This window comes from Fusarium proliferatum, assembly GCF_900067095.1.
Source record: "Fusarium proliferatum ET1 genome assembly, contig: FPRO_scaffold002, whole genome shotgun sequence".
Classification (NCBI taxonomy): domain Eukaryota; kingdom Fungi; phylum Ascomycota; class Sordariomycetes; order Hypocreales; family Nectriaceae; genus Fusarium; species Fusarium proliferatum.
The window spans coordinates 2937091-2952372 of NW_022194791.1; the positions used below are offsets into that span (position 1 = coordinate 2937091).

At 47.7% G+C, this 15282-nt stretch overlaps 7 protein-coding genes across 7 annotated transcripts; 4 read left to right on the top strand and 3 right to left on the bottom strand.

Annotated features, from left to right (window-relative positions):
• Positions 1-320: 320 nt before the first annotated feature.
• FPRO_02831 (uncharacterized protein) lies at positions 321-1197 on the top strand (the record flags this gene model as incomplete). The annotated part of the gene is made up of 4 exons (XM_031227024.1): positions 321-413; positions 461-656; positions 713-872; positions 921-1197. The coding sequence occupies 4 exons, from the start codon at positions 321-323 to the stop codon at positions 1195-1197; spliced, it is 726 nt and encodes a 241-aa protein (XP_031077502.1).
• Positions 1198-1970: 773 nt separating this feature from the next.
• FPRO_02830 (uncharacterized protein) lies at positions 1971-3083 on the bottom strand (the record flags this gene model as incomplete). Its single annotated transcript, XM_031227025.1, has 3 exons — positions 1971-2565; positions 2618-2735; positions 2789-3083. 3 exons carry the CDS (start codon positions 3081-3083, stop codon positions 1971-1973), a joined length of 1008 nt encoding a protein of 335 aa, XP_031077503.1.
• Positions 3084-4887: 1804 nt separating this feature from the next.
• On the bottom strand, positions 4888-5668 carry FPRO_02829 (uncharacterized protein; the record flags this gene model as incomplete). The annotated part of the gene is made up of 3 exons (XM_031227026.1): positions 4888-5009; positions 5068-5320; positions 5378-5668. The coding sequence occupies 3 exons, from the start codon at positions 5666-5668 to the stop codon at positions 4888-4890; spliced, it is 666 nt and encodes a 221-aa protein (XP_031077504.1).
• A 958-nt stretch (positions 5669-6626) lies between these two features.
• FPRO_02828 (uncharacterized protein) lies at positions 6627-8002 on the top strand (the record flags this gene model as incomplete). The annotated part of the gene is made up of 4 exons (XM_031227027.1): positions 6627-6757; positions 6809-7047; positions 7094-7806; positions 7856-8002. 4 exons carry the CDS (start codon positions 6627-6629, stop codon positions 8000-8002), a joined length of 1230 nt encoding a protein of 409 aa, XP_031077505.1.
• Positions 8003-8439: 437 nt separating this feature from the next.
• FPRO_02827 (uncharacterized protein) lies at positions 8440-10816 on the top strand (the record flags this gene model as incomplete). The annotated part of the gene is made up of 2 exons (XM_031227029.1): positions 8440-8491; positions 8544-10816. 2 exons carry the CDS (start codon positions 8440-8442, stop codon positions 10814-10816), a joined length of 2325 nt encoding a protein of 774 aa, XP_031077506.1.
• A 618-nt stretch (positions 10817-11434) lies between these two features.
• FPRO_02826 (putative mitochondrial import receptor subunit TOM20) lies at positions 11435-12185 on the bottom strand (the record flags this gene model as incomplete). Its single annotated transcript, XM_031227030.1, has 4 exons — positions 11435-11551; positions 11607-11707; positions 11764-12009; positions 12125-12185. The coding sequence occupies 4 exons, from the start codon at positions 12183-12185 to the stop codon at positions 11435-11437; spliced, it is 525 nt and encodes a 174-aa protein (XP_031077507.1).
• Positions 12186-12949: 764 nt separating this feature from the next.
• Positions 12950-15079, top strand: FPRO_02825 (putative EXO84 protein, component of non-clathrin vesicle coat; the record flags this gene model as incomplete). Its single annotated transcript, XM_031227031.1, has 3 exons — positions 12950-13129; positions 13183-14675; positions 14725-15079. The coding sequence occupies 3 exons, from the start codon at positions 12950-12952 to the stop codon at positions 15077-15079; spliced, it is 2028 nt and encodes a 675-aa protein (XP_031077508.1).
• Positions 15080-15282: the final 203 nt, after the last annotated feature.

Here is a 15282-nt window from a genome sequence, read left to right on the forward strand (position 1 = left end):
TTACCCCGTAGGATCCACTGGCCTTGAATAGCCTGGCCTATTTATCCCGAAGGCCACTCCTTGAGACACAAGGGTTGATGTAAGAGGCTTCTTTGCTTATATATACCCGCCCAGCTTCATCCTGCAGGCTGTTCCCCCTTTGAACTTTTATGTTAGTCACATCTTGCCAATCTCACCTCTTTCCTGCAGTCAAGCTACAAGTTTTGACATTCGATTTGACTTGATCGCCACCAGCCATTGTACTTCTGTTTACAGCACCTCGAATACATGCAGTGAGATATTGAGCAGGATTATCTGGTCGACGTCGTCCAAATCAAAACATGGCGGCACAGTCAGTGTCGTCTACAAAACACGATGAGAGGGTTCTCATCTCCGAGTACTCTAAGCCACTGGGAGACAGGATAGGCAATCCGGTATGGCATTTTGGCGCTGAATCATGCAGACAGCTAACAAAGGTCAGGCTCCTCTTGCCATGGGAGGCTTTGCTACAACCTTGCTGTCGGTTTCGTTGGCGATGATGGAGTTCCGAGGTATTTCCTTACAGACTCAATTCATCGGAGACCTTTGTTTTGTTGCCTGCATTGGGTTACTTATCTCTGCCCAATGGTCAATGCTCAAGGGCGATACCTTCTCATATACTGTTCTGACAGCCTTTGGTAATCTAGAAGCCATATTTCCAATGTGATAGTGAAGCACTGCTAACAGAGTCAAGCTCTCTTTTATGGGGGCTACGGTGCAACACTGCTCCCCTCATGGGGCATCATCGACGCCTACGGAGGAGTCGACACACCTCAATACAACAATGCACTGGGATTCTTTGTGTTGATATGGGCAGTGTTCAACGTCTTCTTTCTCATCGCTTCAATCCAACTGTAAGTCTGCTGCCCCGGCTTCATACTCTCCTGCTAATTGCCAGCCAGTAACCTGGTTTATATCTGCATTTTTATTTGCATTGAGTTATGTCTTATACTTGACGCCTCGTCTTACTTTGCTTCCGCGGATGGGAATGCTGTACAAAGCAAAGCGTTGATGCACGCTGCCGGAGTGTTTGGGTTCATCGGGGGTCTGCTCGGCTTTTACACTGTAGCTTATTACCTTTGCCAAGACGTATTGCCATTTACTGTTCCAATGGGCGATACTTCTGCTTGGTTTCAAGCTCGTCGAGAGAAAAAGTCGCTCAATTCCTCCAGTGCTTGAACCAATGATCGCCTCAATGGGTGAGGGGATAGTTGATGAGGGTGAGCTATAGGAATTGTGTATATTAGACATAGAGAAATAAATAGAGAAAGGCATCTGGTCAAGCTAAAGAATTATATAGAGTCTTAGAGGAAAGAAAACATAATATCGTCCCAGCCTAGCTATCTGCGCTCGGTACTTGGCGAGGGGTCTCGTGCTTGACGAAGCGAAACGCATTTTCCGTACTCGAAATTGCTGCTCTCTACCTCCAGTAATACCTCTCTCGAATCTTAGGCTATTTTTTAAGAATTATTAGGGTATACTTTAGCCAGATACTCCATAGAACATAATTGCATCATCGTACTTTTGTGTTCTGTTTTTCGTTGGCTCAGAATGGCGGGCAAATCGCATCCCCATGGCCTTATTGACAAAAAATACATCTTGCAAGTTGCTTTAGGGAGATTTTATCTGTTTCGCCAAGTTGCGATACCGAGGAATGAAATGTGCAACAGGCGTAGATTACTTTTAGGAGGGGACTGAAAAGAGTGAGCAGAGGGCAATGATAGAGGGTAAAGCAGTAGATATAGAATCATGGTGGTACATATATAGAGTTTGACATCATAATTCTAGCATGAATACATATTATCTCCATTCGACAACCTGCTCCAGTCTGGGTGTTCTTGTCCGACACTCTGATCTGTCAAGTCTACATGACAACTTCATAAGATGATCAAGATGAACAAGACGATCCACTGCTCTTAAATTACAGAATCCTGATTAGATTATGAAGGTGCTCAATTGCCGAATTTAGCAGCAACAGCGTCGTACTCCTTCTTTGTAAGAGGCGTCACTGAGCCATGCTTCAATCCTTTGGGGAAGTTGGGGAAGTCTGACTTCTCCCAGTTTGGAGAAAGAATATTGGAAGTCTGGAAAGGGATATACTGAGTATAATCATCGAGCAGAAGATGGTATAGTCCAGGTGTGCGAAGATCAGCAAATGCACCTGGGCCTTCCAGGGGCGATTCGGGTCGGACGTAGCCTGGAACACGGGTCCAAGTTCCAAAAAGACCGGTCGTTGTGGTCTCCTGATACACTTTGTTGATGGTCTCGTTCTTGAGAAAGCGTGCGAAATACCCCGGTTTGCCTAGGTACAAAAACTCCTGATCGATGAGGCCAGTGTCATCGGGGGCATGGTAATCCTTCGGCGCGCTGAAAGTCTTAAAGTCTTTGGTTGTAGCATAGCGAATGCGGTCGAGAGTCGCGGTGCCTTTATGCTCCGTGTCTGAAGTTGAATAGTGTCTGGCTGCCCAGAAGACATAGTACTGGTTTGTAGAATCATCCCAGACTGCGGAAGGTGCCCAGGCCATACCAGCTGTGTCTGACTCTACACTATTCAGAATTAGCGAGATCTCACGTTTGAACGAAGCATCTTGTATATTACATTCTGAGTGAAGGCTTGGACCAATTCACGAGGTCCTTCGAAGACCAAACAACAAGACCCCGACTTCCGTTGCGAGTGACAAGATCCCACGAGAAGCCTGGAGCATTAATGTCCAGATCTGTGGCATAGCCTGTTAGTAATGGGCCTCCTGAAAATGTTTCGGTAGCCTACCAGTGGCGATAGTAAAGAACTCAGAGCGGGCAGTATTGGTCGTGAGAAAGATGTCCCTGACGCCTCTGGTTCCAACATTTGAGGTCAAGACAGGCTTTCCCCCATTGAGGAAGTGAAAGGTCGATGCCGAGTTGCCGTCTGACAGATGCCATTGAACTTGAGGGGTTGGGTCACTAAAGGTAGAGATCAGATAGCCGACATATTTGCTGTTCGCGGGTCTTGGGCTGTCGGCAGGAATGGCTTTAGCAAAAGAAGATGCTGAGAGCGCCGTTGCGAGGAGCGTAATGACACGCATATTGAACTTGTCCTGAGGCGAAAATGATTAGGTTTCAGGCTCAATGTGCACGACCTGTTGTAAGTCAGGACAGTTATTGTATCTTGTTGTCCGTAACATCGGTATATGAGCTATGTAACTGTCTTTATATAATTTGTTCATGCGGCAGGGACGAGCCTCCGCATCTCAAAGGTCCCCTGCACGAGTACCGATGGCTATGATCAATCAGATAACTAACCTCATGCAGAACACCCGCGTATTCGATCGATCCGTACAAATCATAGCCTCCCCTGCAATTATGCCTCGGATAGAGGACGGGAAGCTATTGTTCCCAGTGTCGATCTTTCGGTCCCGGCTCATAACCCATGTAACTCAGTTGTTGAAGCGCTCCAGTGAACAGGCTGCGCATAAACGAATGAGGGGTGGAGATACGATTTTGGATAAGCTTAAATCCCCATGGAGAAATATTGCATGCTGGGGAAGTTCGATGATTACGACTAGTTAGGCAGCTCCCATTTGATGTATTGGCGCTCGAGTCAGGCGACAGGTTGAGGCTATGATGGTCTATACCAAAGAGTGAGATCACAATTGCTCTACCTCCGCCGCAAGAAACTTACAAGAATATCAGCGAGAATAATAGACAACTCCATCTCAAGTCAAATATCTGATTCAGATCCCGCGATAATAGATACATAACATCGCTACGTTCCGTAGACTCAGAAGATACCATAGTTCTCTGAAGGGTATCAGAGGTTACGAGCTCAAAGGGACGAATAGCAGGTTGCCGATAACAAAAGCAACTAGATAATGGAAGCATAGCCTATGGAACTGCTATAGAATTGGTGTACCAAACATACATTGTAATTGGTCAAGCAACTAACACAATCAGCCTGCCATCGGAAACGTGAGACGAGTGGAACTAGGAAACCCGAGTTCTTAATCCTAATGAGCAAATTGAGGTAGATTATGGATATTTCAGATGATCTCAGATGCGTTTCGAATACCTTGACCAATCTTGCATACAGTTCAAAGGTCTCAAGTCAGCCATTGCAGGAGCAGGTCCTCAGGGAGCAAGAAAACATCAGGCCTTGATATAGGGCGTCAAAATAAATCTGACAAAAGCTATCTTAAACTTCAACTAAATCCATGCTAAGTTACCCAAATCTTTTTATTGTTTAGGGTCAAGCTCCTAAGTTTTTTTCCTCTCCTAGCAGGTATCTGTAGGTAGTCGGGATTTGCTGATATATTGCGCGATGGAATCACGATTGAGATCCGGTTATCGGTATAGACAAAACAGTTTCTTTCTCTCAGCAAGACATCAAGAACATATTACTCTTTACTATAGCACTTAAAAATAACTCTGTATAGTTTGTAATTATTTATTTTACCATATTATCTTCATTTCTATTATCATCATCAACGGTTATCGGCCGGGTCGGTCGATTGCGAATACAGTGTATAACAGTGCTCGTTGCACTCATTCCCATTTTGGGCAAAGCTTGGATTGCGTGCTTAACGGCGATGAGGGATGAAGAAGACGACGAGCAGCAGTCAGCCGATTCTCCTCTTTCACCTCATTATTCACTCTTCGCACGTCTTCGTATAGAATGCGGGTCTCATTTGATCAAATCGGTTCATTCTATGCTAATATCGAAGTACTTGCTATACTGAGATCGACCTTCCGTCCAACCTCCACCCCCATCATCTACCATCAAAAACAATCTGGGCATCCCGAATTAAAGGAGAGCTCTCAATACTTGCGGCGCTAATTACAACAAGGTCATGTCTCATCAAATCGTGGCTATCACGTCCTTTCTTGTGTCAACTACTCCTTCAGCAACCGTCCATAAGCCGAGTAGTAGTGACAACCTGGTACATGGCTTTTCCGTCCTGTCTTCTCGTCAAAGATATGACATCCCTTTTTAGCTACGTTGGGAGGAGTGTACACTGCAAAGTTGCAGGTTAGTTTCTGGCACAAGTGTCGTGGATTAAGGGGATTGCCTACAGTGGAGGGATACAGCAAAGTCGCTACCTCTGTTGGATACACGATGCAGACCTAGTTCGTCTGCCATATATGCGACGGAGTTTTCCTTATATGTTCTTTCCCCAATGATATTCATTGGTCTATCTTGTTCATCCTCGTTCGGAAAAGCGTATCGAGTCTCGGTGAGGTTGCCTTTCAGAATCTTCATCAAGCAGTGGGCGTTGCCGTGGTCGTGGATAGGGGACCCCTTTCCAGGAGACCATACGAGAACAAGCTATCAAGAAGTCAGTCACAGTTTGGGAAGGGTCAAAGTCGACTCTAGCAAGCTTACCAAATTACTCTTGCCGTTACCTTCGTCAACGAGATTACGGGTGTATCCCCTACTGCGATCACCGAAGGCATACGGCTTCCACATGTTGTCGGCGCCGTCATATCCTTCCATCAGTTGTTGAAGAAAGTCAACATCAACATCATCAGAGGTCAATCCCGATGATGGACCAAGAGCATCCTTGAGTCGCACCACGAGTTCGTCGAACCGATTTTGCTGGCAAGGGCCCACGTTAGGGATTGTGTTGTGGCTGACGCCGAGTGCAGAGGGTTTGGTGAAAATACCGATGGCCATGATTGCTATGCTGTCGATGATGCTTGGTTGTTTATGATGATATTGATGTTCTACCTCATGAATATATGGTACCTGAGTAGAGGACAACAAAGACTCTGGAATAAGGGGCGGGGTCAACACTGCATGGCCATCCCCTTCATTATTCTTATCGGTCAGATCCGGTATTGACAAGCTGGCAGATAGTGTCACCGACATCTTGCTGTGGGTCATAGATTGCAACCGACATCATACTTTGAGGCGGCACGGACAGGTTCAATCGGCGAACGACACAGCAGCGCTGGTCCTGTGAACTGATTTGAAGGTTCTGGTTGGATGCAACAACGCTAACAAACACCCAAGAATCTAACAAGGTACCTGGGGTACCTTGCGGTATACGAGTTAGATACCGCTTTGTCTGTATAACAAAGAAGTGATTTGTTACGAGTCTGAAGATGCGACGATAGAAATCACAATTAGACGAGAGCGAAGGGTTCACGAGGGCTTCTCGAAAAGCCAGTTTATGTGTACGGAGGTAAACTAATACCTCTTTGTTTTTTCGGGGACTCAAATTCGCCATATTGCGACACCCGCTATCGCCGACTTGAGCCACAAGTGGACCCATTTGACGTTAGTAAATTGACAGCTTGGGATTCTTCTGGGCGGAATTGGCGGTTCTCGGTGACTATGAACAAATCCATTAACGGCGGCTGTAACGGCCTCGTCAAGGTCTAAAAAGCAGGGGAAACGGTTTTCCTTCTCAGCTTATTCCCATGTTAAAACTTATTTCCTTCTGATTAAAACATTGAATTGCAATCAACATCATACTGGGTTCTCAGATTTGTGCCATATTAGCGGCTCTAGCGATCTTCCTCCACTCTGATTGGCCAGTGAGCCGGAAACTTTAGCTTTGCATCGTCACATCCAGCGATCAGCAGCTCACGTAACACCAGACACCCTTGAATCCTCAAGAGCCGGCAATATGTCTGACTGTACCACTTCAACTCCGAACGGCGCGGTATGTAGCGGCTCTACTCCCAAGCCTTGCGAGTCGACTCTGCCGTGCAAGGAGAACACTGGCTGGAGGAGGCTTGTACGCAATTTCACACCATCGTAAGTCATGTATCTATTTCGACAAGGGTTGACCACTAACATCATCGACAGATGGTTCGCCGTTTGTATGGGTACAGGCATCGTTGCCATATTGCTTCATAACTTTCCTTACCAGGCACTATGGCTTCGGTATATCTCTTATATTTTCCTCGTGCTTAATGTTGTTCTGTTTATTGTCTTCCTTGGTATAAGCATTGCACGTTATGTGTTGTATCCAGAGATTTGGTCAGCGATGCTCGCCCATGCGGGCCAGAGTTTGTTCCTAGGATGCATGCCCATGGCCTTTGCAAGTGAGTAACACATTCCTTAGGCTGAGTGGGTGCTGACGTTTGATAGCTATCATCAACATGATGGTGTTCTGCTTACAGCCATGGGGAGAATGGGTAATATATCTAGCATGGGCATTCTGGTGGGTTGATGTTTGGCTCTCCATTGCCACTTGCATCACGATGCCCTTCATCGTCATGCACCGCCATCGCCCTGGCCTCGAAAACATAACAGCTGCACTCCTGTTGCCCATCGTGCCAGCAGTGGTTGCGGCTGCTACTGGGGGTATCGTCGCAGAGGCTCTTCCCAATCACCACCATGCGCTTACAACTCTGGTGGCCTCGTATGTTCTCTGGGGCATCGGCGAGTTGTTCTCGGCCTGTGTTTTAGCGTTATACTTCCATCGGCTGACCATTCACTCACTCCCCCCGAAGGAGGTGATAACCTCGTCTTTTCTCCCAATAGGACCGCTCGGTCAAGGAGCTTTCGGCATTCAGCAACTCGGCAAAGTTGCTATGCAGGTGCTTCCCAAGACCAATGCGTTCGGTGATGTTGCGGTTCGAGCTGGTGAGATACTTTATGTCCTTGGAGTATTCCTCGCCCTCATCATGTATGGTTTTGCTCTGGTCTGGCTGGCTTTCGCCCTCATCAGCATTGCCACAAAACCCCCGTCGTTCAGTATTGGTTTCTGGGGATTTACTTTCCCACTTGGTGTATTGGCAACCTGCTCAAACTTATTGGCAGAAAATCTTGATAGCGAATACTTCAAAGTTTCCACGGCGGTAAGGAACTGAACATGCTTTTACTTACCGGTTACTAACATGACGATAGATGATAGCCCTCTCTGTGATATTGCTGTGGATTGTGGTAGCGACTCGAACCGCCAAGCTTGCTATCACAGGCGAAATGTTTCACGCACCTTGTTTGAAGGATCTTCGTGACAAATCTCAAGCTGCAGGCTCAGACAGAAGAGTCTAGGTGACTTTAATCTGTCTTGCATCTAACAGCTTGATCATGTACAATAAATTGATAAACAGTGGGCATTTCTTATGAATACACACTAAAATAATGTCCAAGCCCTCAAGGAGAATGGACCTGCGACTTGCTTACCTGGAATTCCGTCACCATTAGATGTAGAACGAAATAGTTATACTATATCATTATTTTTATCTCCTCGAGTCCTAGCCATTCTGCTCCAGATCGTACAGTATAAGCTGCTATCTAATCACTGCCCCTCCATTGGTGATGCGTGACGATAGCGCAAAGCTCCACTAAAATTCTCGATTCCAGAGGGCGGGGCAACATCCATTACTTTTCCCCAGATGTCTCTTCAATTATTTGTGTGTACTTGCTCTTCCCAAACTATTCCCATCGCAAATTCTAAGGGATAGTCGGGCAGTTGGCAGGTTATCACAATGGATTGGGCAAATTACTCGTCGCCTTCGCGGCTCGACTCCTTTGTCGATGGTGAGTCTCGTCGCTTTCCCATGGTCGCAAATCTTGCCGCTGACTCTTACAGATCTGGTTGATGTCTGGCATCTTCACCGAACTCCAATTCTCCTGACTCTCTGTGTCATCCTTGTCGCAATTCGAACATACTTTCACATCAATGGTCAAAAAACGGAAATAGTTGCGTTCAAGAAGGTTTACGAAGAGCCTGCCAAGCCCAAGGTTGTCGTCGAAGAAAAGACCCCCACCATCGAGCCAGTCGAAGAGAAAAAGGGTGTCAAGTCTCAGGGCCCTCGAAGGATCAAGGGTGGAATAGCGAGGAAGCCATCGAAGACCAGGGAAGAGGAGAAGGATATCACCCGACCTGTCGCGCCTCTTGTCTTTTTCTCCTCCATTACGACCAAAACAGCTAAGATTGCCGAGGCATACATTGAGGATTTCTGTGGAAAGCTGGATGAATTGTCCAAGCTATCGGGCCGCCAATTCCTCAAACCTGAACTTCGAGACCTCACTGAGATAGACTTCGATGATTATTTCCTTGCGCCATACAAGGGTCACGGCGACGCCGATCTCTTCTACCTGTTCCTAATTCCTAGCTACAACATCGATACCATCAACGACACATTCCTTGAGCACCTCCAAGAAACCCATCATGACTTCCGAGTAGATACTGCTCCTCTGTCAGGTATTCTAGGTTATTCGGTTTTCGGTTTTGGCGACAGTGAAAACTGGCCTACAGAGGCAGACGGTTTCTGTTTTCAGGCTATGGAAGTCGACAAGTGGATGGCTAAGCTTACTGCTAGAAAGAGAGCCTACCCAGTTGGAATGGGTGACATGAAAAGTGATCACGAAGAGCGCCTACAAGAATGGAGTAAGGGCGTGCAAGAGGTCATTGAGCATGTCGCACGTACTGGAAGCTTAGGCGAAGGAGTTCCCGGTAGCGGAGCAGCCGAGGAAAGCGATGTTGAAGATATCGCAGAGGACGAAGATGATGGCGAAGTTGTCTTTGACGACGAAGAACCCAAGAAAAAGTCGAAGAGCGCAAGAGATCTAGATGATGTTGAGGACCTGGGGCGCATGATCAAAAAGGACGACGGTTCGACAACTCAAAAAGCACCGCTCGCTGTTGATTTCACCACTTATGGCTCCTCTACAAAGAAGGCAGTCCCTCAAGGTCCCAAAGAAATGGTCGCAAAGGAATCACCAACATACAAAGCTCTCACTAAACAAGGTTACGCAATCGTGGGATCTCATTCCGGAGTCAAGACATGCCGGTGGACAAAATCTGCTCTCCGCGGAAGAGGCTCATGTTATAAGTACTCTTTCTACGGAATCAAGAGCCACTTGTGCATGGAAACGACCCCTTCACTTTCTTGCTCGAATAAATGCGTTTTTTGTTGGCGTCACGGCACAAATCCAGTTGGAACCACTTGGCGTTGGGTTGTTGATCCTCCTGAATTGATCTTTGAAGGAGTCAAAAAGAACCACTATCAGAAAATCAAGATGTTGCGCGGTGTGCCTGGTGTGCGAGCGGAGAGATTTGCCGAAGCTATGCAGATCAAGCACTGCGCCTTGTCACTCGTCGGGGAGCCAATCTTTTACCCCTATATCAACGAATTCCTTGGTATGCTGCACGCTGAACGCATCTCCTCGTTCCTCGTGTGTAATGCTCAGCATCCTGACCAGTTGGCTGCTCTCAAGGTTGTGACTCAACTCTATGTATCAATCGATGCAGCTGATAAGGAGTCACTACGGAAGATTGACAGACCTCTCCACCGAGACTTCTGGGAGCGATTCAACCGATGTCTAGATATCCTTCGCGAGAAGCGCTTCCATCATCGTACTGTCTTCCGTTTGACACTCGTCAAGGGGTTCAACGTCGAGGAAGAAGCTGAGGGTTACGCAAGACTCGTGGAGCAAGGTCTGCCCTGTTTTGTTGAGGTCAAGGGTGTCACATACTGTGGCACATCAACATCTTCCAATGCCGGATTGAGCATGTCCAATGTTCCCTTTTACTGGGAAGTCTGCGACTTTGTTAAGGCGCTCGAGAAGAGGTTGAAGGAAAAGGGACTCAAGTACGGCATCGCTGCCGAGCACGCTCACAGCTGCTGTATCTTATTGGCTAGCGAGAGGTTCTATGTCGATGGCAAGTGGCATACTTTGATCGATTATAAGAAGTTCTTTGAGTTGCTCGAATCAAGGGGACCTCCTGATGAAGGTGGCTGGACCCCCGAGGATTATATGGACGCAACTCCAACTCCAGAATGGGCAAACTGGGGTAACGGTGGGTTTAACCCTGAGGATGAAAGAGTAGATAGGAAGGGGCGGAAGATTGAGGCTTAATAGTCCATAGTAGAGGAAAGAAAAGTAAAGATAATTAAGCAATTCATCTGCCACATCTCTTGCATTCATTTTCTACCAGGTCGATGCTCTGGGTGACATCCCATAGCCGCATGTTAGTATAATGTCTTCAATCTTTTGACCATTCTACTTGTAATCCGGCAAACAGAATACCATAGCTACTACGTAGTCACTAGGTTCCTCCAATCGACCATGTTGTATATTACGTCACAGGCCACAAAAAAGCATGAATCGAACTTGTTCATCACAGACGGCCTTGGGTGGTGCACGTATCTTGGGAAATCCTGTGACTTCCTTTCCACAGTAGTTTGAATCCTCATGAGGCATTGTGCTTCTGAAATAGCCAGCACTTTGTTCATAAACCTATTCGTTTCAACGTACATTTGTTTACACAAAGCTCTATGGAAGCTGGAAGAGCGGAACTATGGTACATTGAAGGCCGTCAGGTCTCCATTAGACATTTCTTTGTGAAAGCCTGTTGTTCAGACTTTTCATGGTACAGATTTAGGGGAAAGGGTGTTAAAATTCAAGAGCATTTCCAACGTCTGGGTATATATGGGCCAAGAGCGGAGAGGAAACTCGGACAGATGACATCCCTCTTTAATCGAGACCAACGTTAGGAATGTCAGAGAGATTGATGCCTGCGGGAGCGGCGGGCGATCGGATGTCGAGAGATGAGTCGTATGCGATCATCTCAGCCAAGATGTCTAATATGGGCTGCACAGGTGTTAGCGAAACAACTTAACTTCGAGGTTCGTGCTCGCCATCGTACCTTGGGAACAGTGCTGTCATAAATTCGGATCAGGTCACCGGGGGCAGGGTAGACCTTGAGACCCTTGTAGAAGGCCAAAGCAGACTCAAGAGCCTTAGAAGCTGCAGAACAACAGTCAGCAAGTTATCGGCGATGTCTAGACCAGGGTATTTCCTACGATCTTGGCTGAGCATCTCTCCGGCCATGACCTGCTCGTTGAAGAAGGCTTCCCGCTCCTCAACACCAGTAGGGAACCCCTCCTCCTTGGCCTCCTCCACTCTGATGCGAATGCTCTGACGTTGTTGCTGGGTAGAAGCCTCTGCCTCCTCCTTTGCGACGCGGGCCTGCTTGCGCTCGTTCCTCCTCAAGTTTCGGCGGAACTCGGCCTGGTTTCGACGTTGGTAGTCAAAGTAGATGGCGTAACCTGATCAGAGGGCATTTTCGTTAGCCATTGTGCACCGTTGCTTCGATGGTCTGCGACTGATTGACTGTATTGTATAACGCAAGTTCATGAAGCAGAATGAATGGCGCAGTCTTACCGACAATGGCGGCGGCGGCGGTAGCAACGGATGCCGTTACGAGAGTGGTGGGCTGCACCATTTTGGAGATTGATGATGTAGGTGAGGAGGTTTATAGCTTGGATCGTAATAAGCAGAAGACCGGATATATTCCCACGGTATCAATTACAACGAGTAAGTCCAAGGCTCAAAATATTGCTTGGTGACGTCGGCGACCAAGAGACGGAAGATATTATGTCGTCAATGCTCGAGGTCGGGTTTATTCTCTGTTTGAGCGTCGGGAGCGGCAAGCTTCAGTCGTCGCGATAAACCAATTTTTTAGAACCGGAGCAAGCACATGATGTGGCGCTAAGCCTATTTAGGTCCGAGGTTCGATGGAAGCTGGGCAGAAAGCTGGATCTTTAGCAACGGGAGGTGATTGTGAGAGTAATCAAGTAAAGGCACTCATTCCGATAGCTTCTTTGCTCCATATAGAAGCTTTTCTTTCCTCCAAGTTTTGTTATGAGAAATCTATACACTACAGAGTATTTTGGACAAGGTCTGTCTCATCGATGCTGTCAATGAAACCCACGTAACCGGCTGAGGCTGGCTTGTTCGGTACGTACCCCACCTCCTGATGCACTGGACTTCCATTCCGAAGGTAGCTGCTTCACTGAAGAGGCCTGACGATTACACGTACAGCTCATGGATTAGACCACCTATCGTCTGGCGCCAAAAGCCAGACAAGCATTTTAGAACTCAATCAAGACACCACTCACATTTTCTGCTATTCCAGCTTGATACCGTCTTTTACTTATCAAGCTCGAAGCTGTCGATTCGCCATTGTCCTTACAACACTTGCCCAAGATGGAGGATCGCAATAAGATATCCCTCCGCAGCGGCAAGAGAAAGAAGAGGCCAACTATCAGTGCTCCTCGCCAGATCTCAGGTCCGATTGCTCAAGATGATACAAACAGACCGCCTCCTCCAGGCGACCCTGGCCAAGCTCGACCTCGCCCGCGTCCACCCCCGATGGCTGGTGGAAAGGTAAGTCTCATTGAGGCTGTCTCTAGTATCGCTATGCTCACATCGTCTAATAGACCTCGGATCTTGTGAAACGACGATACTCGACTCGATTTAATCAACCGCCCTCAGGTCCAAATGGCGCCGCGCCTCCAATGCCGCAGATGCCCTCGCTTGGCAATTACGAGCCTCCGACTGCTGCCGCCATCAGAAAACCTCCCTCGCGTGCGGGGCCTGGAGTTGCTCCAGTTGTCGATATTAAGGGTCTACGAGATCCGAAGTTGAAGCCAGACCGATACGTCCAGGCTGCGTTGAGCGATGCAACCGAAGACCAAATTCGCGAATTCGAGGATTCGTTGCGAAAAGTCAAGACGCGTGTGGGAATGGATCTACAGCAGAGCGTTATGCAGAACCGGACACAGTTTATTAAAATCAGCAAGGAAGCGGAAAAGCTAAAGAGTGAGATGAGGAATCTCAAGAACTTCATGTCAGAGCTCAAAGTCAACACGACAGCTATGAGAGCTGCCGCTGCCAAGAATGATGAGTCAATGCCGGGGGATCTCGTAAGCGCCCCTGGTATCAGCAGCAGAAGAGATAGGCGCACCTCTATTGCCGATAGAAGCGCCATGTGGAACTCACAGATGCAGGCCTTATTCAAGGGCGTGGAAGGATCGCAAAAGTTCCTCCCTAATGCGGCGGGACGTCACGTTGTCCAAGACGCGGGGCCTTGGATTGAGCTTGATAATGCTACATACAAGTCGCGCCGAGCGATGCAGATCTTTCTGCTTAATGATCACCTCCTCATCGCATCGCGTAAGAAGCGAAAAGCAGATGCGCCGGGCTCAGACGCACGAGGGCCGATGATGAAGCTGGTGGCCGACCGTTGTTGGCCACTATTAGATGTTGAAGTGGTGGACATGTCAAGCACCGGAGAATCTTCGAGTAGTGGGCGCAATAAGCTTGCAGATGCTATCATGGTCCGGGGTGTTGGTCAGGAATCTTTCATCTATCGGACGGAGAAACCCCAGGACCCCGAGAAGAAGCAACTACTCCTCAATGTGCGCAAGGCTATAGAACAGCTTCGCAAGGGCCTTCGATCAGAGATGGAGGCTAACAACAAGGCTCGTGAAACGATCAACTACTTCGCCTCTCGCGATCCAGGTCTTCTTCAAAAGACAGAGCTTCTAGCCACGCTGTCGGACATCAAGGATATGCTCATTGAAGTTGACGGCAAACAGCAGAACTTGCGCTGGGTTGAGAGCGAGATGGATGACCTTGACATTGACATTGCGATGCAACGATTCGAAGACGCTGTCGCTCGTGTCGAGAAGCTCAAAGCGATCGCTCGTGGGCTGAAGAACCATGCCATTGCTCAGGACTTTATCAACTTCAAGGTTGGCGAAAGATGTGCTAAATTGGCGGACATGATTGTTCGTGAGCTCGAACTGACGCACGATAATAATACAAAGACAAGGCGGAATGTCAGCTGGTTGACGAGACTTGGGTTTGAAGATAGCGCCCGAGAATCGTACCTGGCGGCGAGAAGTGGCACTATACATAAACGAGCCAGGTGAGTAATGGTGTGAATTATATGACACGGCTAGCTAACGTGTTATCAGACAATGCATTTTCCAGGGGGATTTGCATCTCTATATCTGGGAGCTCTCGTTTGTGTACTTTATGGTTATCCATAACACGGTGCAGTGTTTCCAATCTTGCTTTCCACCGCCCATGATGAGTGTATGTGTCAAATGGGCCAAGGAGGAAGTAGATGCGTTCAACGTCATCCTGGCACGCCAACTTAGTAGTACGGAGCCTGGGGGGCAGGTTTGGACTCAGTGCATGGAGAGGGCGAAGGAACATTCTAAGCTGTTATCGGAAGTCGGCCTTGACTTTGAGAACTTGGTCGGAAAGAACTTGTTGAACTATGAGCGTGTGGAAAAAGAGGCTTCTGTCGGACTGGGGTTGTCATGAACAAGAGACTTAGGCGTTAGTTGAGGTGGATGGATTGGTTGGCGTTAGTAACCCTTTGGCTACCTTGTCAGCGTCACGTATTACTCGTATGGCAATACCCAGGCTGGAATTGGAGGGCCATTGTAGCAATTATCGAATAAATGAAGCTGGTTATGATCAGATGTGGCCCAAGTGATGTTGATGTAGCTGTTGTTGGAGCGAGC